The 27841-nt window shown below is 33.6% G+C and overlaps 2 protein-coding genes, 1 long non-coding RNA gene and 1 other non-coding gene across 4 annotated transcripts; 3 read left to right on the top strand and 1 right to left on the bottom strand.

Annotated features, from left to right (window-relative positions):
• Positions 1-157: 157 nt before the first annotated feature.
• On the top strand, positions 158-2134 carry LOC111511497 (uncharacterized). Its single transcript, XR_002722932.2, has 3 exons — positions 158-362; positions 1172-1242; positions 1828-2134. It is a non-coding gene; the product is annotated as an uncharacterized lncRNA (long non-coding RNA).
• TRNAE-CUC (transfer RNA glutamic acid (anticodon CUC)) lies at positions 723-794 on the bottom strand. Its single transcript has one exon. It is a non-coding gene; the product is annotated as a tRNA-Glu (tRNA).
• A 216-nt stretch (positions 2135-2350) lies between the features above and the next one.
• Positions 2351-3854, top strand: LOC111511498 (STING ER exit protein). Its single transcript, XM_074174858.1, has 3 exons — positions 2351-2541; positions 2668-3053; positions 3283-3854. The coding sequence occupies exons 1-3, from the start codon at positions 2421-2423 to the stop codon at positions 3376-3378; spliced, it is 603 nt and encodes a 200-aa protein (XP_074030959.1). The 5' UTR covers positions 2351-2420; the 3' UTR covers positions 3379-3854.
• Positions 3855-5380: 1526 nt separating this feature from the next.
• prd1 (pleckstrin homology domain-containing protein pruning defect 1) lies at positions 5381-25986 on the top strand. Its single transcript, XM_023167516.2, is given in 10 exon segments — positions 5381-5638; positions 5715-7318; positions 7321-7362; positions 9435-10195; positions 12866-13246; positions 16627-16781; positions 16847-17066; positions 19686-19913; positions 19972-20094; positions 22459-25986. Coding segments are annotated over 9 exon segments (3636 nt in total). The 5' UTR covers positions 5381-5638; position 5715; the 3' UTR covers positions 22582-25986.
• Positions 25987-27841: the final 1855 nt, after the last annotated feature.

Here is a 27841-nt window from a genome sequence, read left to right on the forward strand (position 1 = left end):
GGAAGTGACTATCCATTCGGTACCTGGTAACTAAAATATACGTGGAACTCCGACAACTTATTACATTTTTAAATTTTGGATAAAAGTAAATATGATAATTGATTGTATGCAATTTACCGACTGACGTAACGTTAATAACTTCCATTGATGAAAAGATTTGTTTTATCAAAAATCTTTGAATTTCTCTCGAGAATCATAAGGAACTAAGCTATAAGATTTTGGGATAGTTAGCCACAGAATTCATAATTATAGGACTGGAACGTGCTTGGAAATAGAGCTAATCAAATTTATACATCAATATTTAGCTATATGAGGAGAGAAAGTGATAACTACCCAGAAATTATGTTGTTAGAAAACACGACGTAAGTTGTAAATAATGCTTTGATGCCATATTTCGACTATTTCGAGATTTGTGTGAACGTCAGGTTGTTATTGTTATTGTTTGTTATTGAAAATATTTTCTTGAACTCATCTCTTGAACACAATTTTATGAAAAAAGTAAATATAGAAGTTTGCTATTTCAATGCCCATAAAATGTCTATCTCAATTTTTTTCAATTGAGTAAATTAAAAATTTCAAACAAGTGAATAAAAACAGCAACTGTAATATTTATGAAGTAGGATGATCCAAAAGGTGATACCATAAGAATAATAGAATTTGCCTAGCCGTTTTCTGTATACATTATAAAAAAATGTGACATAAAAAATAATCATAAAAAAACATTCCGGTACCGGGAATCGAACCCGAGCCTCCTGGGTGAGAGCCAGGTATCCTAGCCACTAGACCATACCGGATATATGGGTATTGGAATAAGTAAAATATTAAAAGTATCAATATTTCACAAATATTTGAACATTGAGTATACATATATTCGTCCACAAACTTTATAATGAGGTTTAATTACAAACTAATACAAATTTTTCATATATCATTTTGTATAGCGTTCCTACGAATGATATCTGTTTCAATTCCATAACGAATGTTTGTGAATAAATAATTTTCGTGATGAATATTTTTGTAAACCTACGTGGATAGTCACTAATTAACATAGACTTCCATTATAAATATCATCGAATAAGATTTCATTTGAATGAAGAAATTAATCTTTCCAATCATAAGGTTGAAAAGATTATATCATTTCATAAAACGTTATATTTAATTTCTTTTTCAGGAAAAGGTTTTCAGTCTTCGGGAAATTAATGTGAAGAAAATTAAGGAGCTATCTCGTCGTGAACAGTTCATGTACGTATACTTAGTTATTGCATTAAAAACGACTGACTACATTACAATCTCGAGTTGTCTCCTACAAAGAGAACTAGCAAATGGCAGAAACGGTGATTTCAGCACCACACTTCCAAAAACTATTGGACTATGTCCAATAGTTTTTGGAAGTGTGGTGCTGAAATTTTGTCACAGATAAATCAGAAAACCAGATCGAAAGGTAGACCGTTCACAAATAAAGACAAAATAATGGCATTGTCACTGTTTAAATCAATTTCCTGTCAAAAATATATATTTTACCATCTAGGACAATCCTCATGAATTTGCTGTGGAAAATTTCAATTATCCCTGGTATAGTTGTTAGAATATTCAACACATTGAAAGACACCATATCAGATCTACCAGATCAGGAGTCAGGAGAAATATTGCATCTTGATGTTTGATGAAATGTCTTTAACTGGGGAAATGCTGTATGATAGACAACTAGATATTATTATTAAAGGTGTACCTACCAGATACAGGATATCTCAGAAAACCTGATATTATTTTCAGATCCTAGAGTTATTTTTTGTAATTTCAAATTATCGTTCTCCTTTTGTCCAGCAGATGGCGCACCGACTCGAGTAAAAGTTCTGTTGAAGGGCAACTAACGTTAGCTTTTTAGTATCAGTTTTCTATCCAGTGTTGCCAGCCCCACCGATTTATCGGTAGTTCTACCAATTTGGTAAGTAATCTACCGATTTGCGATACCATCTATTGATTTTTGGGAATGTTATTTCAAAATATATAAATATATGATATATTTAGATACTTTATTTTCAAATCTATATCAATAATACGTTTCAAGTGTTTAAAATGTATGCAACACAAATTGCATAAAACCTCACATTCAAAATCGATATCACTCTATACGGGAATCCCTTAAACTTTCTGCACCGGGGAAGCACTGACAATTGATGTCTGTTTATGAATCTACTTTCGAATCTACCGATTTTTCACGATCGGTTCTACCGACTATCCTTACCACAGGACATTACATTCTATATATATATATATGTGTTCTCTGCAGAACCTGTGGCAGAACACTGAAAATCTGTTTTGATTTTTTGATAGTTCTATACCTTAGTTCTATACTTATAACATAACCTATCCTGATATATTTGAAGTTGATAGTTGTAAACACAAATAAGTTTTTCAAAATGCCGAAAGTAGTATCAAGAAGTATCGCTTGTTCTGATACTAAAGATCAGGAGGAATATGGAGACGAAAAGCCTTTACATATCTATTATTGTTTGTGTGGTCAAATGACATTAATTCTGGGTAAGTTTTTCATATATATGTGATCAAATATAAGGAAGTACATTGATAATTTATGAATCAGTGGTTGTGCTACTTTTGTCTCAATGTTTTTGTTTAGCAACATAAATATTCTAACTCACCTTCCAGATTGTTCAATCGAGAAACTACCATTACGTAAAAGGGATGGAGCTAGAGTGCTGGACAGAACCAATCATGCCCACAAAATCACGTGTGACACAGACGAGGCGGTTTATATCAAACGTCCTGAAGGAATAGAGAGGCAGTACCGTTTGAAATGTAAAAAATGTGGACTGCTGCTGTACTATAAACACGAGCCACAGAGTCCAGTTAGTTTCATTGTTCGAGGATCACTGATAAAGAGTTCAAATGAGGGCCCTATCAATGATATCTACAATCAAGTTGCTGTGGAAAAACCCAAAAAGATAATGGTGACCAAGCATACGAAAAATATGGGTAAATTCAGTTCAGTTACGGTTTCTACAATTGATGAGGAAGAAGATGAAATTGAGGCAGTAAGTGATTTATATTCTTTAGGCAATGACAATTTTTCATGACAATATATTTATTGATACTTATCGAGTAATTGTCAACTGTATTTTTGATTGGTTTTTTTAAATGGTGTAGTATTTGAAAAAAGTAAGTAAGTTGACTCGATAATACGTCATTGCAAAAATCTCAATTTGTAAATATGCCACTTACAGGCATTATTTTTTTTTAAATTCAATATTAACTTTGTTTCAGAGAGAGGTTGCTGACAGCTATGCCAACAATGCACGTATCATAGAAAAAACAACTCGAGAGGAAGGGCATGTCGAAAAGAAAACAAGAGCAGAGTAAAATACAAGAATTCAAGAAAATTAGGGGTACCTTAATCGATAAATGAATGCAAATGTTGATCGATCAAATATGACCAGATAGAAAAGGATCTCCAATTGGATTTTGAGACTAAATTATTTGTAAAGGACGACCTGCTACGTCTTCCATCATTTTGAATGTTAGTTGAATCAATTTTCATGAACTTATTCTTAGATTGTGGGTAACTTGTGGTATGCTGACCCAATTTTTTTTTTCATTTACCAACGTAACTATTTATTTGTTTTTGTATACCTACCATAATACATGTTACATTGTAATACGAGTTCTGATATTGTGCTGTTGCAATCTTTGAAAGGTATATATAGCTTGGAAATCGGCGTCATTGAGATTCTGATTTACAATTGTTGCAAAAATTACCCAAAATCAGCAGGTTTGTGTTATCAATTCAAACTGATGTAGTAATAGAATAAAATTAAATACTTTATTGATGTCTTACACTATTGTGCTTACATATGTCAAAAACGATGTGAATTTGTGCAAAAATATAGTTTGAAGTTATTGAAATACATGTTTATCTTGTTCAAACTTTGTTTGGACAAGAAAAAAATGAAATTATGCATGGAAGGAATTATTTGTTGGATCACTACTACAACGCTGGCAATGAAGAGCCAGCTTCATCTAAGAGCCCTTCAATGCTTAAGTACCTAGGTTTTTTACCAGAAATTTTCTAATTATTCCTAAGAACCTCTTAGTGTGGATCATTTCACAGATTGGGGCATCATGATGTTTTCCAACCCCCTGTATTGTACTTAGGTAATTAGATTAATCTTTTCGTATTAAAGACATTCGTAGATGCGTGTGCCCAATTTCAAGATCAAGTTTTCAACAATTCGAAATTCCACACGCATGCGCGGTAGCAACATGAACTGTGCAGGTACGACATCTACCGGACACATTGAAACAGCCAGATGGAAAAACAAAAAAGTGCTGTCAGCTGTTTTCTTCATAACTTGTGCTTTCCGTGAGTGGGAGTAATTTATTTTACCTATTTATCAGTTTCTAAAATGAACACTCTGAAAGCATTACTGTCACAAATTCACAATTAAATAACTTTATTTGTTGACGTTCACAATGACAAATGACAACAAACCACTAATTTCTCAATATTTTTGATTCCTCAACAAACACCCCAACCAGTTCCCCGACGATTGGCATTGCTGCATACTCCAAAAACTAATAATCGGTGCACACATAGACAGCGATGTCTAATGCGCATTCAGCGATGAATTTACTTACTAGTCCTTCTGAAACATATTAGCTTACCATTGGTCGTTTAAAAATGACTCAAAACGAACTACTAATTCCTAATTCTTTTTTATTCCCCAACCAGTTCCCCGATTATTAGTATCGCTGCATACTCCAGAAACCTATAATTTGCACACACATACACATAGAAAGCGATATCTAATGAGTATTCAGCGATGAATTGACTTAATAGTTCTTCTGAAACATATTTTCTTACCATTGGTTGACTAAAAATGCTTATTAAACATAGCTGAATCAATGGATACAAAATTTAATCTATAAGAGTTTTTCTAAAATGAGGCCTCGATTGACGCGAATATCCAATTATTATACATATCAAAGTGTAAGCTGTTCCCCACATATGAATTTTTTCCTGAATTCTTGACAAAGTGTCGAATCAAGGTCTCCATTTTCCAGAATTACAAAGAAATGTGTAATCTTTTAACAACTATTTGAGATGAATCTCAATTCATATTTTGTAAAAAGATTTACAAGAATATATTTACAAAGTTATATATAAATGAAATTGGGAATTGATATAGGAATCCATGATTCACTAACTCATGCAAAAGGTAATGAATAATTCTTCAAATTGAAAGATACGCCTCAAAACACCCCAGTATAAATTTTTTGTGAAAATAAGAATGGTCTACTGCGATATAAGGAAAGCAAAGAAAAAAGAAACGAAGAAGTGGAAAAAGAAGAAGATGATATCGATGACAGTGACATTTGAGTAAATTGCTTAAAAAATATAAAGAAATACTAGAGGAAAATCAATGCAGATGGTGAATGTGGAGCAGGGTAGTGGAAAATGATGAAACGCATGCCCAAATTGATCATTTTTATTCAAGATTGTGGGATATGGCAAACGGCAGCTATGCTAATGACGTAAAGTGCAAGTGCATCAAAATTACGCATTATTTCTGTATAATATTTTGTGCCATTTCCATCTATTCCCAATTGAAATATAATTAAGGTATCTAGTAAAAGTTAACTGAAAATGAGTCAGCTTGTTCGTCTGCGTATTTTCATATTAGATTCTTTGTTTTTAGTATGGAGACTGTTCTGCAAGACTTTGATAATGTTAACACAAAGACCTATGATTATACTCTTAAGAAATGTCATGATGCTAGTGATGCACAAATGACTTCAAGCACAGTATCCAGTTTATCGTCCCCCATTGATTCGGGAGTACAATTGCTAGATAGTGAAAGTGAAGTAACATCTGTTATGTCTGTCAGTGGATTCGGTTGTGATATAGAGGGTATATATTCAGATAGCGACAGACCTCACAAAGACAGATATGGATCTAGTCATAATGAAGTGAGTGAAGTGAAAAATGAGAAATGCATAAACTCCATTGACAAGTTCTCAAAGAAATGTAGTCCACAGCAAACAACTATCGATGAAGTCGAGAAACATGACGAAGAAAAACCTTTGAACGAACCTGCCAAAATAATGACAAGGAGTGATATTGTCAATCAAAATGTTGCCGAAGATCACAAATTGCTCTCCAAATCAGTTCCAAGTTATTTTGATGACAAAAAGTTTGAATTCAAAAGTTCATCTCATGCTCTTGATTTAGATTCTCAGAGATTCAGCGATGATTTTTGCGAAATGGAACACCCTATCAAAAACACTGAAGCGGATTTAATGAATGTATCTCTGACAAGCTACGAACTTTTAGATTATACACTCCAAAATAGAAACTTGGCTGTGGAGAATTCAGACATGCACGTTAGTCTCTCTGAAGAGGTGAATGAAAACCTCAAACTGGCCTTGAATCAGGCAATAGCTACTCCAGATCCAGTTCCTGAGGTGCCTCCTGTTGTGGAAAACAAAGATAAAGCTTTCGAAGAACAAATAGTTTTCCGAAGACAGAGAAAGAAAAAATCCAAGTCTGATACACCAAAAAAACGGGTCTCCTTTCACGAAGATATACTCAACAGCACAAAAATTGATGATATTCACATCAATCATGGGTTCATCACACACGAACCAGAAGTTTCTTTGAGCTTCTTCCAGAGAGGATTCATACGAAAACCTGATGTTGTCAAAGGTAGATACAGTTGGGCAGCTGAAGGTGATGCCCCTTATTACGAAAAAGCTTCAACAAATCGAGAAATCAAATCTGATATTTACATTGCTCATCCAAGGTATTCCTCGACATCGTCAAGTTCAACAGCCAGTATGTCAAGTTCTATTGATGAAGAAGATTCGGAAGAAGTGTTTGTAAAAAAGGAACCAAGTTTGAAATCTAAACCAAAATCAAGTTGCTTGAAAAAAACTAAACACACTAAAAGGTTCATAGATACCAATATTGTGCAGGAAGAGACCAATTTGAAAAAGAAAAAGTCTGAAACGAATCTGTTGGACTCCAACATTTTTGGCAGCTTGAAGAATATTTTGACTTTCTCAACGTCGGTTCCTCTTGCGGAACGCGGAGTACCAGAGGGCCAAGAGGATCTATCGATTTATTCTTCCTCGCAGGGCAGTTCAAATAAAAAGTCTTTAGGAAATTTAATGCTCAAAAATTTTGAAACAATAGAGATAACACCACCAGCTGTGACCAAATTAAATCAAGCTAAAAACAATTTAAAATTAACTAAAAGCGAAGGCTTCTATCCCACTTATCCAAATGTCCAACAAAATCTACCCGAAATATTATTCTCTGCGACAGCAATGTTTATGAACATAAAGGTAAGGACTGATTTCGGTTGAGAATTTTTGCCACAGATTGAATTATTCATCTGCGCTACACTAGAAACTCTCTCCTCTTTCGACATTTACTTATATTTCTTTCATTTGATATACCTAGGAGTCTTTTGAGAGGGGAGAAGCACTCACAGCTGTATTTTGTGACCTCTCGAAGGCCTTTGACAGTGTGTCGTATCCGATCTTACTTGAAAATCTTCCATACTATGGAATTAGGGGCAAAGAAATTAATTTGATCCAATCAAGTCGTTGATCATGAAACATAGATCTCCGGCTTTGAATTTAATAGCAGGGGTGCCCCAGGGGTCTATCTTAGGGCCTCTTCTATTTATACTATATGTTAATGAACTTCCACACTACATGAGTCTTTTTAAGAACACTCATTAGGCTAATGATACGTTTTATAATACGTCACCCTGATCATGAATATGTCAAGGAACAAACCCAAGACATAATTTAAAAAATTAAACTTTCTTTGCAGCTGATAATTTGTGTACTTTTGATGCACTGTTTGGAAACTTTGGTCGAGTAATGAATATTACTGGAGTTTTGTCCCAACACCAAACCGTTATTTTTAACACCTCAACACGTATTTCAATCACCAAGTGGTGATTGAGGGAGATTAAACTGTTTAATATCCTAACACCTCAACACGTGTTTCAATCACCAAGTGATCATCTTCAAGAGGGAGATGAAACTATTTAATATCCCAACACCAAACCGTTATTTTTAACACCTCAACTCGTGTTTCAATCACCAAGTGACCATCTTCAAGAGGAAGATAAAGCTGTTTAATATCCCAACACCAAACCGGTATTTTTAATCACCAAGTGGTATTTGAGGGAGATTAAACTGTTTAATATCCCAACACCAACCCGTTATTTTTAACACCTCAACACGTGTTTCAATCATCAAGTGGTGATTGAGGGAGATTAAACTGTTTAATATCCCAACACCAAACTGTTATTTTTAACACCTCAACACGTGTTTCAATCATCAAGTGATCATCTTGAGGAAGATAAAGCTGTTTAATATCCCAACACCAAACTTTTATTTTTAACATCCCAACACGTGTTGCAATCACCAAGTGATCATCTTCAAAAGGGAGATTAAACTGTTTGATATCCCAACACCAAACCGTTATTTTTAACATCCCAACACGTGTTTCAATCACCAAGTGATCATCTTCAAGAGAAAGATGAAACTGTTTAGTATCCCAATACCAAACCGTTATTTTTAACACCCCAACACGTGTTTCAATCACCAAGTGATCATCTTCAAGAGGAAGATGAAACTGTTTAGTATCCCAACACCAAACCGTTATTTTTTACACCCCAACACGTGTTTCAATCACCAAGTGATCATCTTCAAGAGGAAGATGAAACTGTTTAATATCCCAAGACCAAACCGTTATTTTAACACCTCAACACGTGTTTCAATCACTAACTGATTATCTTCAAGAGAAAGATAAAACTTGGTGATTCAAACAAGTGTCGAGGTGTAAAAATAACGGTTTGGTGTTGGCATTAAACTCCAGCAGTATTTAATAATTTTTGTCTTCTGAATTCGAAGCTCAATTGGAAAGACTACATCAAATATATTTCTTCTAAACTATCAAGGTCGGAGATAACTGTGTGTCGACTATTTTTCTAGTTTTTTAGCCGTCGTCTGCAGATTTTTATGCCTGACGTTTCGTTTAATACTGCGGTAGACATTATTGTAGGCGATGCCGTAACAATCGCGACTGTTACCACATCATATTTCACATCATATATAATTGAATATCCTGTTTTTTCAAATTACTTGGAAGGTCTATGATGAATATATTAAATAGTGTCGGTGATAGACATGATCCTTGGGGTGTCCCCGTATTTGTTTCAGATTCTGAAAAATGGTCGTAGTTTTGGAAAACAGTTTTTGCCTTTCAGTTTAACTTTGTTTCAACGCTCGTCAAAGAACCAAGACTACGCTTTTACAGTTTTTTTCAAGAACACATTTTGTCTGTGTTACGTAAATTATTTACATATTACAGATATTCAGATTCACTAACTTTCCAGGTATTAGCTACTCCTATGAGTACGATAAATTCCAAAAGTCTTTCGAAAAACAAAATGAACCGAAAAGTTCAACAGTTTACCAGAAGATTCTGAAAGAATTCAACTTTTTTCGAAAGAGAGCTAGAGAACAGGAAGTCACAGGCGAAGAAGACTTTGAAATTATCAACAAGGCATCCACTCCTATCAAAAATGAAGAAAGTGTCGAAGAAGTGGAAGAATCTCAACCAAAAGAAGTTAAACCAGCCCCAAGCAATAGTGCTCAGAGCAAATTCTCCTCCACCAGCAAATTGGATTGGTCCGATAACGAAACTGTTTCTGATTTTGCAGAGCCGCAAAACCCGAGACATTTGAGCTCGCCCAAGAGGAAAGTAAACAGAAGCAATCATTACTCAGTCAGCAACTCTTTCAAAATACCGCTTTCAGAAAGAAGTGAAGGGTTGGATTTGTCAAGATCATTGCCTTCTGGGAAGGCATCAAATTCCAAATCCTCATTGATTAACAGATTTTTGAGGAATGTTACCTTGAAGAAAATGCTCGATGTGAAGATTCAGAATAAGGAAAAAAATTCTAGAAGACCGTTGAGTTTGTATATTGAAGGGGTGAAACCTGGGGAAGAATGTAACGAAATTGACAGGGAATTGGAGAAAGAAATCCTTAATGGGAGAAAGAAACTGGTTAACTTCGCGGATAGTTTGGATAAAAAAATTGTGATACAGTTTCGAAAGGAAGTATTCAGGAGCAGATTAGAGAAGCTGTTGAGGGTGAGTCCAGCTGTATACTGTATTTTTTCACAAAATATTTTTTCATTGGTTTATCTTTGACCTCGATGGAAACTGTTTCTTTTTGTCATATTAAATCCTCTAGGGACAAAAAAAAACGTCCTTGAATTAAATAACCAATGAGGATAATCACTAAAATTCTAGCCGCGAGAGGGCGCTGAGGGGCGTGAGGTCAGTTCTTGTAGTTATTTCGTCAATTAAATATGGATAAAATTAATTTATATGAATTATGTGATGAAGAGTTGAGGAATCTTTCAAAGAAGGGAGCTTTCCTATGTGTCCTCGCAGAAATGGTTGAGAATGTTACAGGCGTTACCATTTTTTAAATCTATGATAACTAAAAATTGAAATTGTGTGAATGAAAGCTGAAAAATACAGGATCCAAATTTTCTGATGAGCTAATTGAAAAAGATGATATTGAAAAAATGTGAAAAGAGTGATGTAATATAAAAAATAAGAATTAGGATGAAATAATGAAGATAAACAATGAAAAGAGATGCAATCAAACAAAATAAGGTTGAATTCAAATCACATTACTCCACGATATTTCGATTGTGAGTGTATATATCATATAATACACACACACATGCATACCTGTATACAGGGTGGGCCATCGAAAAGTTGACATGGAGCTTTTGGGTACTAATCTTGCAAATCCTAAAAAACGCTCAGACAGGTCGATTTTTATTAGGAGGGGGACGGTTTTTTCCCCATTTGCAGCGTCGTCACTTCAACCCCGGAGCAGAGGGATAAACAACCCTTGGAATTTTAATAGGGAACTGGGGGCGAGTCGCACATCGTTTGAAAGATCTTGGAATTATCCAACTATGAACCATATTAAATTTAGAGTTGAAGTTACTTACTTCAATCTCATGTTAGCATATGGTCAAAATGGGCACCTCCAACTTCCATGCAATAATAGAGATTCTGCTGGAAACGTTCTCGAGCATTGTGGAGCATTTCTAGAGTGATTTGGCGACATTCATTTGTGATTCGTTGCCGTAAATCTTCGAGTGATGCAGGAGGAGTACAGTAAATTCAAATGACCCCACAGAAAGAAATCTAATGGCGGAAGGTTTGGTGATTGTGGTGGCCATTTGATAGTGCCTCGCCTCCCAATCCAGTGATCCGGCAAAGTCTAATCTAAATACTGCCGAACAGGCAGAGCATAGTGCGGAGGAGCCCCATATTTTTGAAATATTAACAGATCCTCCCGATAATTGTGGTCATTTTCAATAATATTAGTGAGAAGGGGATTGATAGTATCTTCTAGAAGCTCCAGATACATTTGTTCGGTTAGATAGATAGATAGATAGATAGATTTTTATTTATTCATTTGTGAGAAGTCATAGACAATTGGTACAGATTAGGTTAAATTGCCTTCTAAAAATAATGGGCCAACAATACGGTCACCAAAAATTCCAGTCCATACATTTAACTTTTGTGGACGTTCACTTCATGAAAAATGTGAGGATTTGAATCAGCCCAATAGCGACAATTATGGCGATTGACTGTGTCATTCAGAAAAAAAGAACATTCATCACTGAAGCAAATGTTGAAAACAAAATTTGGATTTTCCACCGCTCTTCCACTAACCAACTCGCAAAATTGCAAGCATCGATCGAAATCATTTTCATTCAGTTCTTGCGTTAATTTAATCTGGTAACAATGCATTTTGTGGTTTTCATTAATTTTAGATTGCCTGAATATATTGTCGAATGGTTGTGTCATCATTGATTCTGAAAGTCAGAATTTGAATGTTTGAGTTTATTTTTGACCAAATGAATGAATGGTACATAATTTGAATTTATGTAAAAATGACATATCTAATAGTATTTTTGTTTTCACAAGTTGATTGTAGGCTCCTTTTATAATTTTGTTTTGAAGTTTTTTTAATTGGTTTCAATAAGAAATTTGTTGTCATTCCCCATACTGATATTGGATATTAAATTTTGGAATATACTAATGAAAAATTTAGGGTATTTTAATGGTACAACATTTCTTATTTTGAATAAAATTCCAATTAAGTATGTTGTCTCCATGATACTGTTTCGTTTTTCCCCGTGGGTTGACCAATAATTGACTACACTGAATAATCAAACTTAACTTTATTTTACTTTAAATACAACAAACACTTCAACTAAAACTTTATTTGAATGTCTGTCGCCTTACTAGATCACTTCGTGTACCGCACTGTAGCTTCCACTTGACTGTCTCGATATGCTCGCGGCTTGCGTTTAAATATCGTAATCGAATGCGCTAGAAATTTTCGCCGAAATTCCGTCGAAATCTCTGCCATTATTCTCGCTGCTTCTAGAGTGGCGGGCAATCATGATTGATCATGGATGATTTACAACAATACATTTTCATCTAGAATGAGGCCAAGAAATTTAGCATTAGGAGAGTAGGTATGTAATATCTTCATTATGGAATTTAATTGGATCCTTTAAATAAATTGATATAGATCTTTTTGATATTAACATATACGAAGATTTCTGATTTTATGGCATTGATTTTTTTTTTAATAGAACTGGCTGATACTTGATGAAAATCCATCCAAAAGTAATTAATACAGTTTATTGTATGGTTGTATTGTATGAAAGTCATACAATAAACTGTATTAATTAGATTGCATTTTTTATTCAATTCCAGATCTTTCATGTGAGGAGCGCCTACACAACAAATGGCGATACAAAACCCCTAATCGTTCTCCTGTCAGACAGCACCCTCTATGTTACCGGTACAAAACCAAATGGTTCTATCATGAATCATTTCGTGTTACCTTACACCGAACTTGATACAATACTTATCGGTCCCAATGCTCAGACCATCCACTTTTCCAATTACGACAAAGAGATGCAGTGTATCGTCAGTACTGGTTGTAGCGATATAACCGGGGAACTTGTCGGACAACTGGAAATCGCCATGAGAAGAGACACGAATAAGCCCAAATTGCCTGCTGTGAATCGGCTGAATATGAGGGATATGGTAAACCTGAGAAGGGCTGTTTGCAAACAAACATCTGTGAGCAAGGTACATACCACATATACCGTGTGTCTCATGGTATATCCCAATTTCTACTTTATTTTTCATTTGCTGCAAGTCGAATTTTGGTACATTGGTAATGTTTTCATCTCCAATTTTACAGAGAAAATATCAGCTTTTTGGACATCCTCCTTATTATTATTGTTATTTACTATCAATATATTTTTGTCATTTTTATATATGTAATTATTCTTTGTATCAGTCACTTGAACAAATTAATTAAACAGCTGGATTTTTCATTGATGATATTTTACCATAGTCTTGGACTTCAATTTTTATAATGTTCAATAGTCTTTTCAAAAGTTTCTAAATTGAAAGATGAAATCAATGAAAAATTCATTTCATATTTATTTATTTATTCATTAACGGGTAACACCCAATTAAGTTTAAGAGATTTCACAATAAATTATATGAATACAACAAATAATTACATCTAACTTACTTGCTAAAAGTAAACCTAATTTATTAATAAATAATAACAGTGAGAAAATAAATTTACTGAATTGAAATATTAATTAAATAAATGAATGATTAAGATATGGAAAATTCAATAATTGAGGATGTTTATGGTTATATTTATTACCATTTATAATTTATTTCTGAGCGAGCGTAATGCAAACTTAAATTTTGTTTCTTTCAATGAAAAGAAGTCCAGATCGACTTTATTACCACCAATAGCAACTCTAGATAGGGAGAATGTTTACCGTAGTTACAACGATGAAAATCTATTGCAAATGTTTGTGTATTCCTTGTACTTTTAGAAGGAACATGTAAGCCAATTTGTGCTAGCAATGTAGGGCAGTTAATAAGAGAATTTAATAATTGGAATAAGAGTTTTAGGTCAGTTTCCACTCTACGACTACTTAGCTTCATAATATCTGCAACTCTACGAATATCATCTAATGAATGGTCCTTCAAGGTTATTTTTAACTTGAACGCCAAAAGTTTAAGAAATTTATTTTGTACCCGTTCTATGTTAAGTACAGGACTTTCATAGGTGGGTGACCAAATGGAACTGCAACAATCTAAGACTGATCTTGCCAGGGTAAAATACAGCATTTTTATACATTCAATATTAGAGAAGTCCTTGAAAGTACGACAAATGAAGCCTAACATTTTTGTTGCTTTGTTTATAATGTAGGTGAAAGTCCAGTTTTTTATCTATCACTACTCCTAAATCAGTTACAAATTCGACACGTGTTAAAAGTTCTCCCGATATGTAGTAATCATAGTTTACTATTTAGTTTAGTAAGTACTCAAAAGTACGTCATACATTCACATTTATTCACGTTGAGATTCATATCATTTTGTGAACACCATTCACTAAATCTGTTTGTAATACTAAGCAATCATCTGGTGTTTGAATTGTCTTGAACATTTTTAAATCATCTGCAAAAAGTAAGATGTCAGTATATTCTAAGTTAACTCTGATATCATTAATAAAAATGTTGAAAAGAAACGGCCCTAGATGGCTTCCTTGTGGTACACCTGATAAAACATTAATTTCGTGAGATATGAATTCCTTGACTTTTACATATTGAGATCTGTTACTAATTTAGCTTATCAGCCATTCCAGTTTTCCACAAAATCCAATTGCTTTCAATTTCTCACATAAAATTGAATGGTTCACTGTGTCGAATGCTTTGGATTTCAAAAATATAATGATATAAACGGTTGATGACATTTGACGTTTATTAGTAGAAAGTTGATGTAATTTTTTATGAAAACAAAGCATAAAAATTATTTTCTACGCTCCAAAACGAGTTTCTCATCAAGCATATTTGATGGAAGTCATATTATATCTCTTAAAAGATAAGCGCTGCAGATTAGATCAAATATAAAAGAAAAATAATAACCAAGAATATGATGTCATTTGTCGTGTAAGAAAAATAATTATTGGGGAAAAATTAAAGTTTTGTTTTGGTGAGATATGTTAACATAAAAAAATTGATGGATGTACCCGTTACTATGTGGTAGGATATCATCATGAAAAATGAGAAATAAAACTTTGTTTTTTTGCCTCTTTTATTTGTAACTAATGTTACTGCATTTTCAAACAATTACAATGAACTGAGAGACTTATCATAATTTGAAGTAGTTCATATTTTGACTATTTTAAGCTTTGGTCTGTGAGAAGATTGCTTTTAATTTATAAAAATCGCAATATGTATTCAGTTTTTATATTTTTCTATGATCTATGATACTATGTTATAATTAAGCTTTATAGTAAAACTTTTTTCTCACTTCTCTGCCAGTTTGCTATTAGAAGGTGGCAATGTTAGTATATACGAGGCCTGTTGAAAAATGAGGTAAATTCTCATTTTTCTCAAAATATATTTATTCATAAATTTCCTTTTTGTCTGATATGCACTTTTTAGTATGTTCTTGAGCTCTCCAAGCGATCAGTTTTTTTTCCAATCGTCGCAAAACGCTGTCCTTTCATGGGTCTCTTCAATCTTGGGAATGGGATAAAGTCGCAGAAGGCCAAATCTGGTGAATACGGTAGCTGAGGAATGATAACGGTGTTGTTTTTGGCAAGAAAAATACGAACAAGTAATAACAACTGAGCAGGTGCATTATCGTAATGCAAAAGTCATGACTTGTTTTTCCACAATACCAGACGTTTTCTTCGTATTGCTTTCTGGAAGCAACGCATAACTTAACAGATATGCCAACATAGTGATTCGACGATTCTCCATAACAATTTTTTTTTCATTTTCTCAACTTTTTCATCGGTTGTTGATGCCTTGAGGCGTCCAGGACGAGCGTCGTCATTCACATCTTCTTACTTTTCTATGAAAAGTTTGTACCACTTGTAAACGTTTTCCTGACTCAGAGTACAATCACGGTATGCCACTGTCAACATTTCAAGTGTTTTTTTGAGTACTTTATTATTTTTTTTCAAATTCTTTGGTCCATTTTTTTCGATAGCAGAAAATCGTCAAACACGCAAAACTTTTCTAACTTTTATGCCTCCCACCAACACACTAAACATGCTAAAATGCTGAAACTGTAAACATAAATTCGAGACGAGGGTACCAACATAAAACATTAAAAAAATCGCTAATCGAATGTATGTAGTCCGTAAAATTTGAACATCCTCCTTATTTTTTCAACAGACCTCATATAATGGTATATTTCTTGAAAAACTATTTCCACAGTGCCATTTCTCTCATGAGTTTCTGTTCCAAACAATTTCAGTAAATAATCATCAGTAATATTCTCGCTGAATATATTGAACTTTGCTTTTTACTTCCAAAATTTAATTTCTAGGTAAAAATGATGAGAATTGTGTACAGTTTTTTTTATTGGAAATAATAAACACCATTATTATCATTATATAGTCTTACAGTTTTTCTAATTTTTAGGATGAAGAATATTATTATTATAGCATCGTTAACGTCCAAGATTTTACATCAGAGACCGACCCCACTCCACTAGGACCAAACAAAGAAGGTCCTCTCATGTTCAAAACTTCAGAATCGGAGTCATCCCGATGGGAAACGGCATATTTCATTTTGAAGTGAGAATATTGTCAAACTGAAAATAATTTTTTGAAAAGCATATTACCAACTCATTTATTCGCAGGGCCGGTGTACTGTACATGTTGTCTGCTCCTTCGCAGAGGGTACCCATGAGGGTGTTTCCTTTGATAAATGGTTCTTGCCACGGTGCCAGGAGAGTCGTGAATAGTCCAAGACCGCATACCTTTCAGCTAATAGTGGAGGGGAAAAGCTTGCTCTTAGCAGCTCCGGATGAGTATGTTACCAGCGAATGGTTGCAAGAATTGGTGCACGCAGCTAGTGGGGTGAGTGATAGTGTTTCAATGGTAATAATGGTAGGTAACTGCATTCTTAATATTTATGAGAGTATAAAGGATCCACTACTCAATGTTGTTAATAGTTTTTTACAGTTAGGTGAATTTCCGTGTATGCTCAAAGTTTCGACCATAATCCCAGTTCCTGAAGTCAAAAATTCAAATGGAGCAGGTGACCTTGAGCCAATAAACACATTACTTGCCGTGGAAAAGTTGTTAGAAAGGGTTATTTATGAACAATTGATCCAGTACGTAAATGATAATGATGATATTTTGTCAGAATATCAGTCGGGCTTCAGAGTTGGACACAGTTGTGAAACAGCGGTGCAAAATATCTTATTTGACTGTAAAATGTGGGTAGACGAAAACAAATCAATTGGAGCCGTATTCTTAGATTTGCAACGCGCCTTCGAGACAGTCGATAGAATGAGATTACTTTTAAAACTACAGTGCTATGGAATAAGCGGCACAGTACTGAAATGATTCAGAGACTGTTTGAGTGATAGAAAACAATAAACAACGGTCAATAATATCACCTCCTCCGAAATTATTAATGATAATGGAGTACCACAGGGTAGTACACTTGGGCCCTTACTCTTCCTCATGTATATAAATGACCTTGTTTCCGAGATCTCCGAGTGCAAAATTAGTTTGTTTGCAGATGACACTTTAATATACTACTATTCTTATAACGTTAATGAGCTGGTAGATACCCTAAATAGTAAGCTCTGCAGAGTTAGTCAATCGTGTAATCTCAACACTCTCAAACTCAACAGTGAAAAGACGAAATTTCTCTTACTGAGTGATAAAACAGGTTATGACGAAATCAAAAATATGAATTAGTATAGAGATTGCTAATGAGGATATTGGAAGTGTAACAGTGGTGAAGTATTTGGGAGTATGGATTGACCAAGGAGTAACATTCAAAGAACATGTATTGAAAGTCATAAAAACTGTCACCGATAAGGTAAATTTTTTGGCGACAGTATCGCCTAACCTACCTAGTTGGTCAAAAATTACAATTTATAATACATTAATTTTACCACATCTTACTTTCTGTTCTTCAATACTATTTACGGCTAATAAAAACGAGTTGGATCGACTTCAAAAGCAACAAAATAGAGCCACGAGAAACATACTGGGTGTACCAAGAGACATGCTAATAGTCAACACGTTGAGAGAACTGAAATGGATGTCATTAAAAGACTATGTGTACTATCAAACAATGGTACTGATATACCGTGTGACACAGACTTATGGTACACCCATAAGCTCAATGAGTGTGAGAGAGAGAGAGAGAGAGTTGGATGGACCCTCCAGAAAAAGTTTCTCTGTCCTACTCATTGAGCTTATGTATAAAATAAATGGCGATATCTCCGTAGTCATTAGAGATAAACCATCAAACCTGGTATCGTTGGATTCCTCATGATCTTCCCTAACCATTCTTGTGATAATATATAGGATGTCCCATTTGAAAATCAAAAGTTGTTGTCATTTCTGGAAAAGCCGGAAGTTGAATTTGTTTTACAAATATTTCAAAAAAGTGCCGTCTAGTGAGCATATTCAATGTTTCAAGTTTCAGAAATATCGCTAGAGAAAAAAAGGAGAAAAAGTGGGTGTACCATAAGTCTGTGTCACACGGTATAAGATGCATCACAATGTATCTCCGAACTACTTGAGCAGAAATAACATAATGAAAATTATCATAATTATAATACCAGAATCAACCAGAATATCCATGTTGGAACCAAAAATACGAGGTGTACCGAAAAATCTATTTATCCTGCAGGAATGTTGGCTTTCGATAATTTAGATCATGGTATCAAAGATTGTAATATACGATACGTCAATTCAAGGGAAGGTTGAAAATGCATATAATGGGCGACTGATTTTTATTTGATTTTGATTTCCTGAGTTCAATAACTTCATTACTATTCCAAGGTTTTTAAAATGTGTTTGTTACTTTGTATCTGTATCAATACTTTTGTCTTACCTTTGTATTGCCCACCCATGTGTAGATATTTCATATAAGTGGTTGAAGTTTACTATTTGTGATCGTAACCAGTTATATATATATATATATATATATATATATATATATATATATATATATATATATATATATATATATATATATATATATATATGTATATATTTGTAATTCATTGTTTGAATATTTTGACATTAGCCTAATGATAGTTATTTATTTTTATTTATTTATTATTTATTATTTGTTCAATTACAATGAAGTAAAATGCCCAGATGAGCGTAGAACATGTCAGTGTAATAAATATACAGTTAAAAACATTTAAAAATTGAAATCAATTAAATGTGAGACATTTTAGCTGGTAAAATCTGAAGGGATGGTATCTTTAAAATATTCATCAGTTGAGTAGTATGCTCTACTTAGATGAAAGTTTTTAAGTTTATTTTTGAGTGTTGTTTTAGTTTAGTTAGGATCAAACATATTGTATATTAGCTTATGCTAAATAAAGGAATTAATAATAATATATTTTGATGTATCGAAAAGGATTGTTTAAGATTTGTAAAAAAGAGGTCTCAACAATATTATTGAACAAATGTTTTTTTAACATTTTTATATTTTTTCAGACATACACTCACCATCGCGAGAAGAATCCCACACAGTCATGCTCTCTACTCCTGACAAACGATCACATCTTGACGGTGCGAGAAGTTTTCCCTCACACCATCAATTTTATGCCGAATTTGGCGTGTCAGCATGAACCCGACAAAGGGATCCAAGCCCTGTCCTGTGCCTCGATTCTAGATTTAACATCATTCCGCCTACCATCGGCTGAACAGAGCTGGTGCATTCTGGTAAAGAATTTCGTATTTTCGATTCTTCATGTTTGCGTTGAACTTGTCATTTCTTTAGGAATTCGCTTGCAGAGAAGTGCATGAGTATAGCGGGGACTGGATATTATACTTTAGCACTAACACGGAACTTGAGAAGTTTATATCGACCCTTGAATATCTTTGGCAATACACTAACGAAAGGGTAAGTGTAGTAATTCAAAAAATGTTATCAAACGTGCAATTTTTCTAAAAATGGAAATGTTTCTTTTCTTCATTTATTTATTTGGTATTAACGGGAAAACCCTAAGTTACAACGGTGTAAAATATGCATGTATAAAAATATACTTCAATTCAAAAACAGGTACAAAATTCATTCGAATATTGAAATATATGAAATTAAAAGCAACCTAAAAAGTAAATGCTAAATAAAACAAGTATAATTAACACTAGCACTGAAAATTAACAACAAGGTGTAAATCTAGAGACTGAAAAATAAATCAATCAATCATTTATTTAATCCTGTGGAACTTACAAAGTTATAGAGCAAGTCAATTTGGAAAAAATCCTACAAAAAAAACACAAAACTTTGAGAGTATCAACACTAAACACATAATGGGGAATGTTCCCCGACGAAAATCAAATAGTTTTCATAAATGAGCTCTAAAACAACGCATTTTAAACTTATCATTTCAACCTTTTTTTTTATTATTTAAATACTTGAAAAAGAGGAATGAAATAATGTATTCAACATTTAAAGGGATTCGTTTCTATTTCACCATTTGGCAACATTGGTTATAGCTAATAAAGGACGACAATGAATCTGTTACCTGAATGAGACAAAGATGACATATTTCAGAGGCGTGCTGTTCTGTTTACTTATGTTCCGAGTTCCGAGACATTCTGTGACATATGATATTTTGTACACCTAACCTATCTTCGTCTATAAAAATAAATAACAAAACAACTTTTGTTTATGTGGCTTGTGGAGGTGGTATTGAACTATAATTTATATTTTGCCTTAATTGTTGATTTATAGAGATAATTTTTCTTTTTTAAAGTAGAATATCTAGGTACGTATAAATTATTGCAACTTGATATAGGCGCTGTTGCCAATATGTGAATTAGAAACAAATTCCTTTAAAAATTGAAACCCAACATTTGAAACACCAATTTGAATACTTTTCGAAGTGAATTCAAGGACATACAAAAAATTGCATATCAGAACTGCTTTGACAATTGGAAAAAACGAGGCACAGGACAGGGCTTGGATCCCTTTGTCGGTTTCATGCACTCTAACACTCTAACTGGTGAATAAATAAATATTTTTTGAGAAAAATTAAAATTCGACTTGTTTTTTGAATAGACAGCTTGTTCAGTTTTTGTGGGATTTTTTTTCAAAGGAGTTAGGTTGCAGATAAGATTTCCTTTCGTTAAAAAGCTATTATATTTTTGAAGAATTTTGCATTAAAGGCATTGCATTGAATTCCATGACAACCATTTCTGTTAACAAGTTACATTTGGCTGATTTCATTAAAAACTCTATTGCTGGATTATATTAGAATAAATGTTGAAGAAGAAAGTAATACAAATCATGAAATTATGAAACAACAACACAAATTAATTGACGCTCCGGTGCGACTTGATTGATTTCAGTGGCGCATTTGCTTTTTCAGCTGCAGGAAAACCCGGAAAAACCTGCAGCACCACATCATCTGAAGATCTTGATCTGATAATGTCCTCTCTTTCATAAAAAAACTACTACTACTTACTAAAAAGTAAATGAGTGAGGATTTTTTCAGCAAAAAGTCTACAAAAATAAGACGAGATAGACTGTACAGAATCAAGAGTATTGATTCTGCTATTTTCCGCTCACGAAGAGTATTCAACAAGAACCCCATGAATTCGGAACAATCTTCTTGTTGTCCTAACGAGTATCTAGTGGACTTCAAAGACTCCAGGAAATTGGTTGGTGAAAAAGATGATACATTCTTACGAAACTGCAACTTCATGAACAATTGTTTGAGTTTGGTGAATAAATAGGAAACATTCTCGTTCATCGTTAAAACCTCGTTCTTGAAATTCTTCGTCATGGACAACACTTGTAAAATGCTATTCATGTAGCAAGTGTTTCCTAAATTATCTAATCCGAATTTTCTTTGCAAAATTTTCAGGACAACTGTCTACTGATTCATTAGAAAAAAACATGTTTCGCAGAATCTGAATCAGAACCATTTCTCAAACTGCAATCGATCTTTCCAAGTGATGAGGGTAAACCATGGGGTAAACCAAATAAATTACTGGCTAAGTGTCTTTTTGGTAGTAAAAAACGTCAGGTTAATTTCAATATTGTAACTTTTTCAGTGCTTGTGAAAAAAAATTGTTATACAAATTTTATGTATCCCCTTTAAGTAAAGTTTCTTTATATGAAAGATCCTATCTTTTTTTCGATGAGGAATCACCTCCTTAAATGTTTTACACTTATTCAGTTACATCCTGTATTATGAATGTTTTTTTCTTTTGCACAAAATGATATAAACAGTATTTCAGTAATTTGGTTCTTTTATAGGAAGAGTCATTTCCGTTGAGCACTATTCCTGAAACGGATCCCCTGAGCAAGAAATGCGTGGATGTTTATACGTCTTTGATAAAAACATGGCCGTCGAACACTGTACTTTTACAGTTTTTGTGAAGAGGAAAAATCTTTGGGTAATATTTTTGTAATTACGCTTCTCATTATTTTTAGCTCTATATTTTTATTGTAGACAATTTGTATATATTTATTGTTACATTTATTAGTTTTTACTCGTTAATTTATCTGGGAGTAGCTTTACAATGCGGGATTACCTTTTCATCTCTAGTCATTTTTTTTAATTTGTAATATGAAGTATTGTGATAATTATGGATATAATGATTATAGTAATTGTGGTATAGTAAGTACCTAACCAATAACTTTAATATACGCTTTAGTAATCATAAATGAGTATGCACATGTAGACATGACACTTTATTCTTAGGAAACAATTGATATTTTTAGTATATAGTTATCGGAACTATTTATCTATTTAAACTATTGCTCAGTTTCTTGGTATGAGACTAATCTGACATTTTGTTTGAATTAATTCCATCAACAACAACAATATCAGTGAAATTCTAATGTGAAGCAGATATAAGTACTTTTCATTATAGTTCCGATCGAAATCTGAGACTTCTACTCCAACGTAGAAATATAACAGAATCATGATTTTATTGTCACATAAGTCACATATCGACGCATAAATTCGGGTTTTTTTTTATGGTGGAACAGCTTCAAACACTGCCCAGAATCATCAATTCGTTGTTGTTTTTGGTCGATTGTGAGCTTACACGGCACCCACTTTGAACTCACAAATTCGTGCATGATATTTCTAACACATTTCTTTGATATCTTCAGATATCCCAAACAGCCTCTTTTGGGGCTCCCATTGCGTGCATCGTCTTCGGTGCTCATATCACCTCGTTTAAACTTGGCAAAGCACTTCTCAACGATTGATTTTCCTGGTTTACAGATTTTTTTCGCCAAAAAGCAATGCTTCGGTACCACACGAAATTTATTTTTATCCATTTTCTTGAAAATAACAAAAGTTGCTTCACTAAAAATATTGTATTCCATAAACTAATACTCCGACAGGTGTATTGGTTTGTGGAATAACTAAAATCTACCTATTTGATACTAGTACCGCCATCTGTGGGTAGCCTACGAACTTTTCAGACCACCTAATGGTATAATTAGTATTCTGTTCATTTCTATCTTTCATCAGTATTATTGTTTAAGTATTCAATAATTCAAATTTGTTTTTTTTTCTAATTTCATATTTAGTTTTTCTCAACTTATTTCATTTCCATTCTCATCTCTTTTGGACGACTTATTCGTCACCCCTACCATTCATTTAAATATAGTATAAATATAACTCTGCAAAGTATTTCAATAAAAACTTCAATAGCCTGATGTTATTTTCTATATTCAATATAATCTCTCTATATCACTGTACTATTGAGTAATGAAACTGAAACGTATATACCTACTACTTAATGTGTACGTAAGTTTTCTCTATGGGAAATATATACTCACTCATGTTTTTTAGAAAGTGTAAAAAAATCACATGAATTATATGAAGTTTTTAGTAATAATTATGACATAACGATTGAAATGTGATATTAAAGAAGTGAAGTCGCTTGTGGGGAACTTAATTGGCTTGCAAGTTTTCTTCCAATATTTTGGAATATTATTTTTTACTACCCTAAGCTTGTACAGATACTCTACACTTTGAAAATAGGGATATCGTTTCAAGCATATAATTTAGCTTGTTAATTCATTTGGAAATGCCACTAATACAGCTCTGAAGCTTCTTGTAATTATTTTAAATCTGAATTCCTTTTTTGTAGATAGTAATAAACATCTTTCACTTTGAACATATTGCGAGGCCACTAGATACATATATCTGAATGATTTTTTGGCTGAATTCTATTTCAAATTTTTGGCAGTTTACTGCTTATTACAGAGTCAAGAAATGCCTAACTTCAAATTGGAATGTGTTGTATTGTCACAAATAAATTATGTCTTCCTATGTATCTAATGATCTAACATGACTTTTAATGCGGGTCAAATGCGCCGTAAGGAAAGCAAACACCATAAAAAAAGAAGAAGAAGAAGAACTTTTAATGAGTTACAGTTTTATTTTCCATATAATCAAGAAAGGTAATAATGTACTATTGAATTAATTGAAGCTTGGTCAGGTTTTGTTTTTTGGGATTGTTGACTCCCATCTACCTGAGTTATAGAAGGATGTAGAATAGCAGTACAAACACCTTACTGTTCAAGCATATTATTTAGCTTGATCATTCATTTGGAAATGTCACTAATACAGCTTTGAAGCTTCTTGTAATTATTTAAAATCTGAATTCCCTTTTTGTAGATAGTAATAAACATCTTTCACTTTGAACATATTACGAGGCCACTAGATACATGTATCTGAATGATTTTTTAGCTGAATTCTATTTCAAATTTTTGGCAGTTTACTGCTTATTACAGAATCATGAAATGTCTAACTTCAAATTGGAATGTGTTGTATTGCCACAATAAATTATGTCTTCCTATGTATCTTATGGTCTAACATAACTTTTAATGCGGGTCTGATGCGCCGTAAGGAAAGCAAACACCATAAAAAAAGAAGAAGAACTTTTAATGAGTCACAGTATCATCTGAGGAAGTAGTTGTTCTCTGGCAGGCATTTACTAGAACCTACGGTATAGTTTCTTTGGTGGGGAGATGAATGTTTTGAGATTTCATTTCGAAATATTTATTTTCCTATTAAAAGTATTAGAAGGGACACAATTGGGAGCTTTTATCTATCTGCGACTGCAAAACCAGTCATGTATTGATTATTTTTTATCGGATGTTTCACAGACACTGAAAAAAAAGTTTATTTCAAAATTTGGTTTCAGTTTCTTTGTCAGATTCATTTTTCTTGCCGGTCAACAGGCATAATTGAAAGAATATTAAGTTTTTTTCAGAAGGAAAATATGATGAGGTTACTACTTTCTAATGTTTCATTTTCCAAAGTGGTGACTCGGAACCACCTTTATTTTCAATTACTTGAAAATGTATTCATTCTGGGCATTTTTATGAAATGAAGTTGCACATTTTACTATTTGGGGATATACTGTACTCTACTTATGTTAATATGGAAAACACAAAACTCACCTCAAGTCTTTTCATTCCAAGTCACAGGAGATATATTTGTTATAGATGAATGTTGTATAACTATGTTACTGTAAGGGTGCTCTGTTGAATATTTGATTTGCGGTGCTGTTTTTAGGAATATGTTGTTATGTTACGCTTGTTAAATGGGGTAGTATTATTTGTGATAAAATTAGGCAGTGAATTTGATTGATATTTTGAAAACATTTGGAGATTTGATATATGATACATGATAATTCTAGCGTTAGAAAATATTGCTTATGCTCATATATCGTCTCTCTCAATGATCGTGATTGATGGGAATGTATATTAAATTATATTTGCTTGCATATAACAGAAATAAACCACTGAATTTTCTCTAGTGTTTTTATTTTTGAACCTTTATCCGAAAATTGTAGGAAGAGGCTATGATTTGTTTGAAGGTGATTGACAATGTTTCCTGATGAATTTCACTAGTTCGGACTTCCATTGTCTACTATATAAAATGATTTGAAATCGCTGAAACAAGTAAAAAAGAATAGTTGAAAATAACAATTATATTAAGCAACAATAAACCTGAAATGAAATGATAGTGAAATAACCTACAAGTAAAAATATAATAATTGAATAAATAAAAATTGAAGGAATGCAAAAAAGAAAATAATAAAAATAAAGTGTAGAGATTCCAAGTCACGTTAGTTCACGACGTTTCGATTGTTGGTGTCTACAATCGTCTTCGGGTGATGACTGGACTGATTCCTCCGAGAGATGACTATTTTATAGGTCGTTGAAATACTTTCACTTTCTCTACTTTCCATTTTCCGCTTCACTGATTCCGTGAGGGATGACCGTTTTGGCGGGAGTTGGTCATTTTTCGTTTGATGATGGGTTTACATATGTTTCGTATATCTACGCTGGCCTGGCTGAATACGTTGTTGGACAACATGTATGCGGCTTCCTTAAATTTTCTCCTGAACCAATGTTCCTTTCTGTGCAAGATCTCAGCTTGGGACCACTCGATGTTGTGTTGATGGGTCCAAACATGGTCTGCTATTCCTGATTTGCTGGTTTCTCCTCGCTGTGTATGCTTCTTGTGCTCGGCAATGCGAACATTCAATGGCCTCTTAGTTTCACCAATATAGGATTTTCCGCACTCACAGGGTATCCGGTAAATGCAATTCTTGGAATCGCAGTCCGCGTTTGGGGGCCTGGTTTTCGTGAGGCTGCTACGGATAGTGTTACCGGATCTGAAACAGGTTCTAATGTTGTACTTGGAACCAATTCTTCTTATCCTCTCCGATAGTCCTCTGATGTAGGGAAGTGCAAGCACTGGTTGTTACGGCTTGCTTCTCTTCCTTGCGAGGCTCCTGCTGTCTTTTAGCCAAAGTCTTTTCTACCATCGCTTTGGAGTAGCCATTCCGTTGAAGATCATTTTTGATGATGTCTAGTTCCTTCTCGAGACCTTCCTTTGTATTACAGAGCCCAAAAGCACGGTCAAATAGAGTCTTGATGATTCCTCTTTTTGTCGATTGATGGTGGTTGGATTCGTGGTTCAGATACTGTCCCGTATAAGTGAGTTTTCGGTATACAGATGTTTCCCACTTAGTGTCGGTCCTCTTCACCAAAACGTCTAAGAATGGCAATTCATTGTGGATTTCCTTCTCCATTGTGAAAGTGATGGAAGGTCTCACGCTGTTGATGTGTTTCAGAAAGGCGTCTAGTTCAGTATTCCCATGGTTCCATATTATGAAGGTGTCGTCAACATATCTCAACCAGACTCGAGGTTTCTTGTGGGCTTCTTCGATGGCCGAGTTTTTTTTGCATTCCTTTAATTTTTATTTATTCAATTATTATATTTTTACTTGTAGGTTATTTCACTATCATTTCATTTCAGGTTTATTGTTGCTTAATATAATTGTTATTTTCAACTATTCTTTTTTAATTATTCTTTTTTACTTGTTTCAGGGATTTCAAATCATTTTATATAGTAGACAATGGAAGTCCGAACTAGTGAAATTCAAGAGGCTATGAGTTGAAAGGTAAGAGGTCATCTTCCTTTAGCTGGCACAAGTATCTTGAAAAATTTAAAAGGGGCGTCTTTTCGGGAGATAATTTTTGGGATAGAAAGGTTTTGGCCTTCTACTTCTCCATCCTTGAACAAAAAAAAAGAGAATCTTGAAGACTTTTGTGGATTCCTCACAAGAGGCAGTTGGTTGGCCGAAAGAAAGAAAAA

This window comes from Leptinotarsa decemlineata, unplaced genomic scaffold (genome assembly GCF_025532065.1).
Source record: "Leptinotarsa decemlineata unplaced genomic scaffold, Ldec_3_MD MMD2_tig00000882_RagTag_RagTag, whole genome shotgun sequence".
Classification (NCBI taxonomy): Eukaryota; Metazoa; Arthropoda; class Insecta; order Coleoptera; family Chrysomelidae; genus Leptinotarsa; species Leptinotarsa decemlineata.

Excerpts from the sequence above, each read along its gene's own strand:
- LOC111511498 (XM_074174858.1), top strand. The coding sequence starts at position 2,421 with ATGCCGAAAGTAGTATCAAGAAGTATCGCTTGTTCTGATACTAAAGAT. Across the intron at positions 2,542-2,667 it reads TCAAATGACATTAATTCTGG|ATTGTTCAATCGAGAAACTA; the intron begins GTAAGTTTTTCA and ends CTCACCTTCCAG. Across the intron at positions 3,054-3,282 it reads AAGAAGATGAAATTGAGGCA|AGAGAGGTTGCTGACAGCTA; the intron begins GTAAGTGATTTA and ends ACTTTGTTTCAG.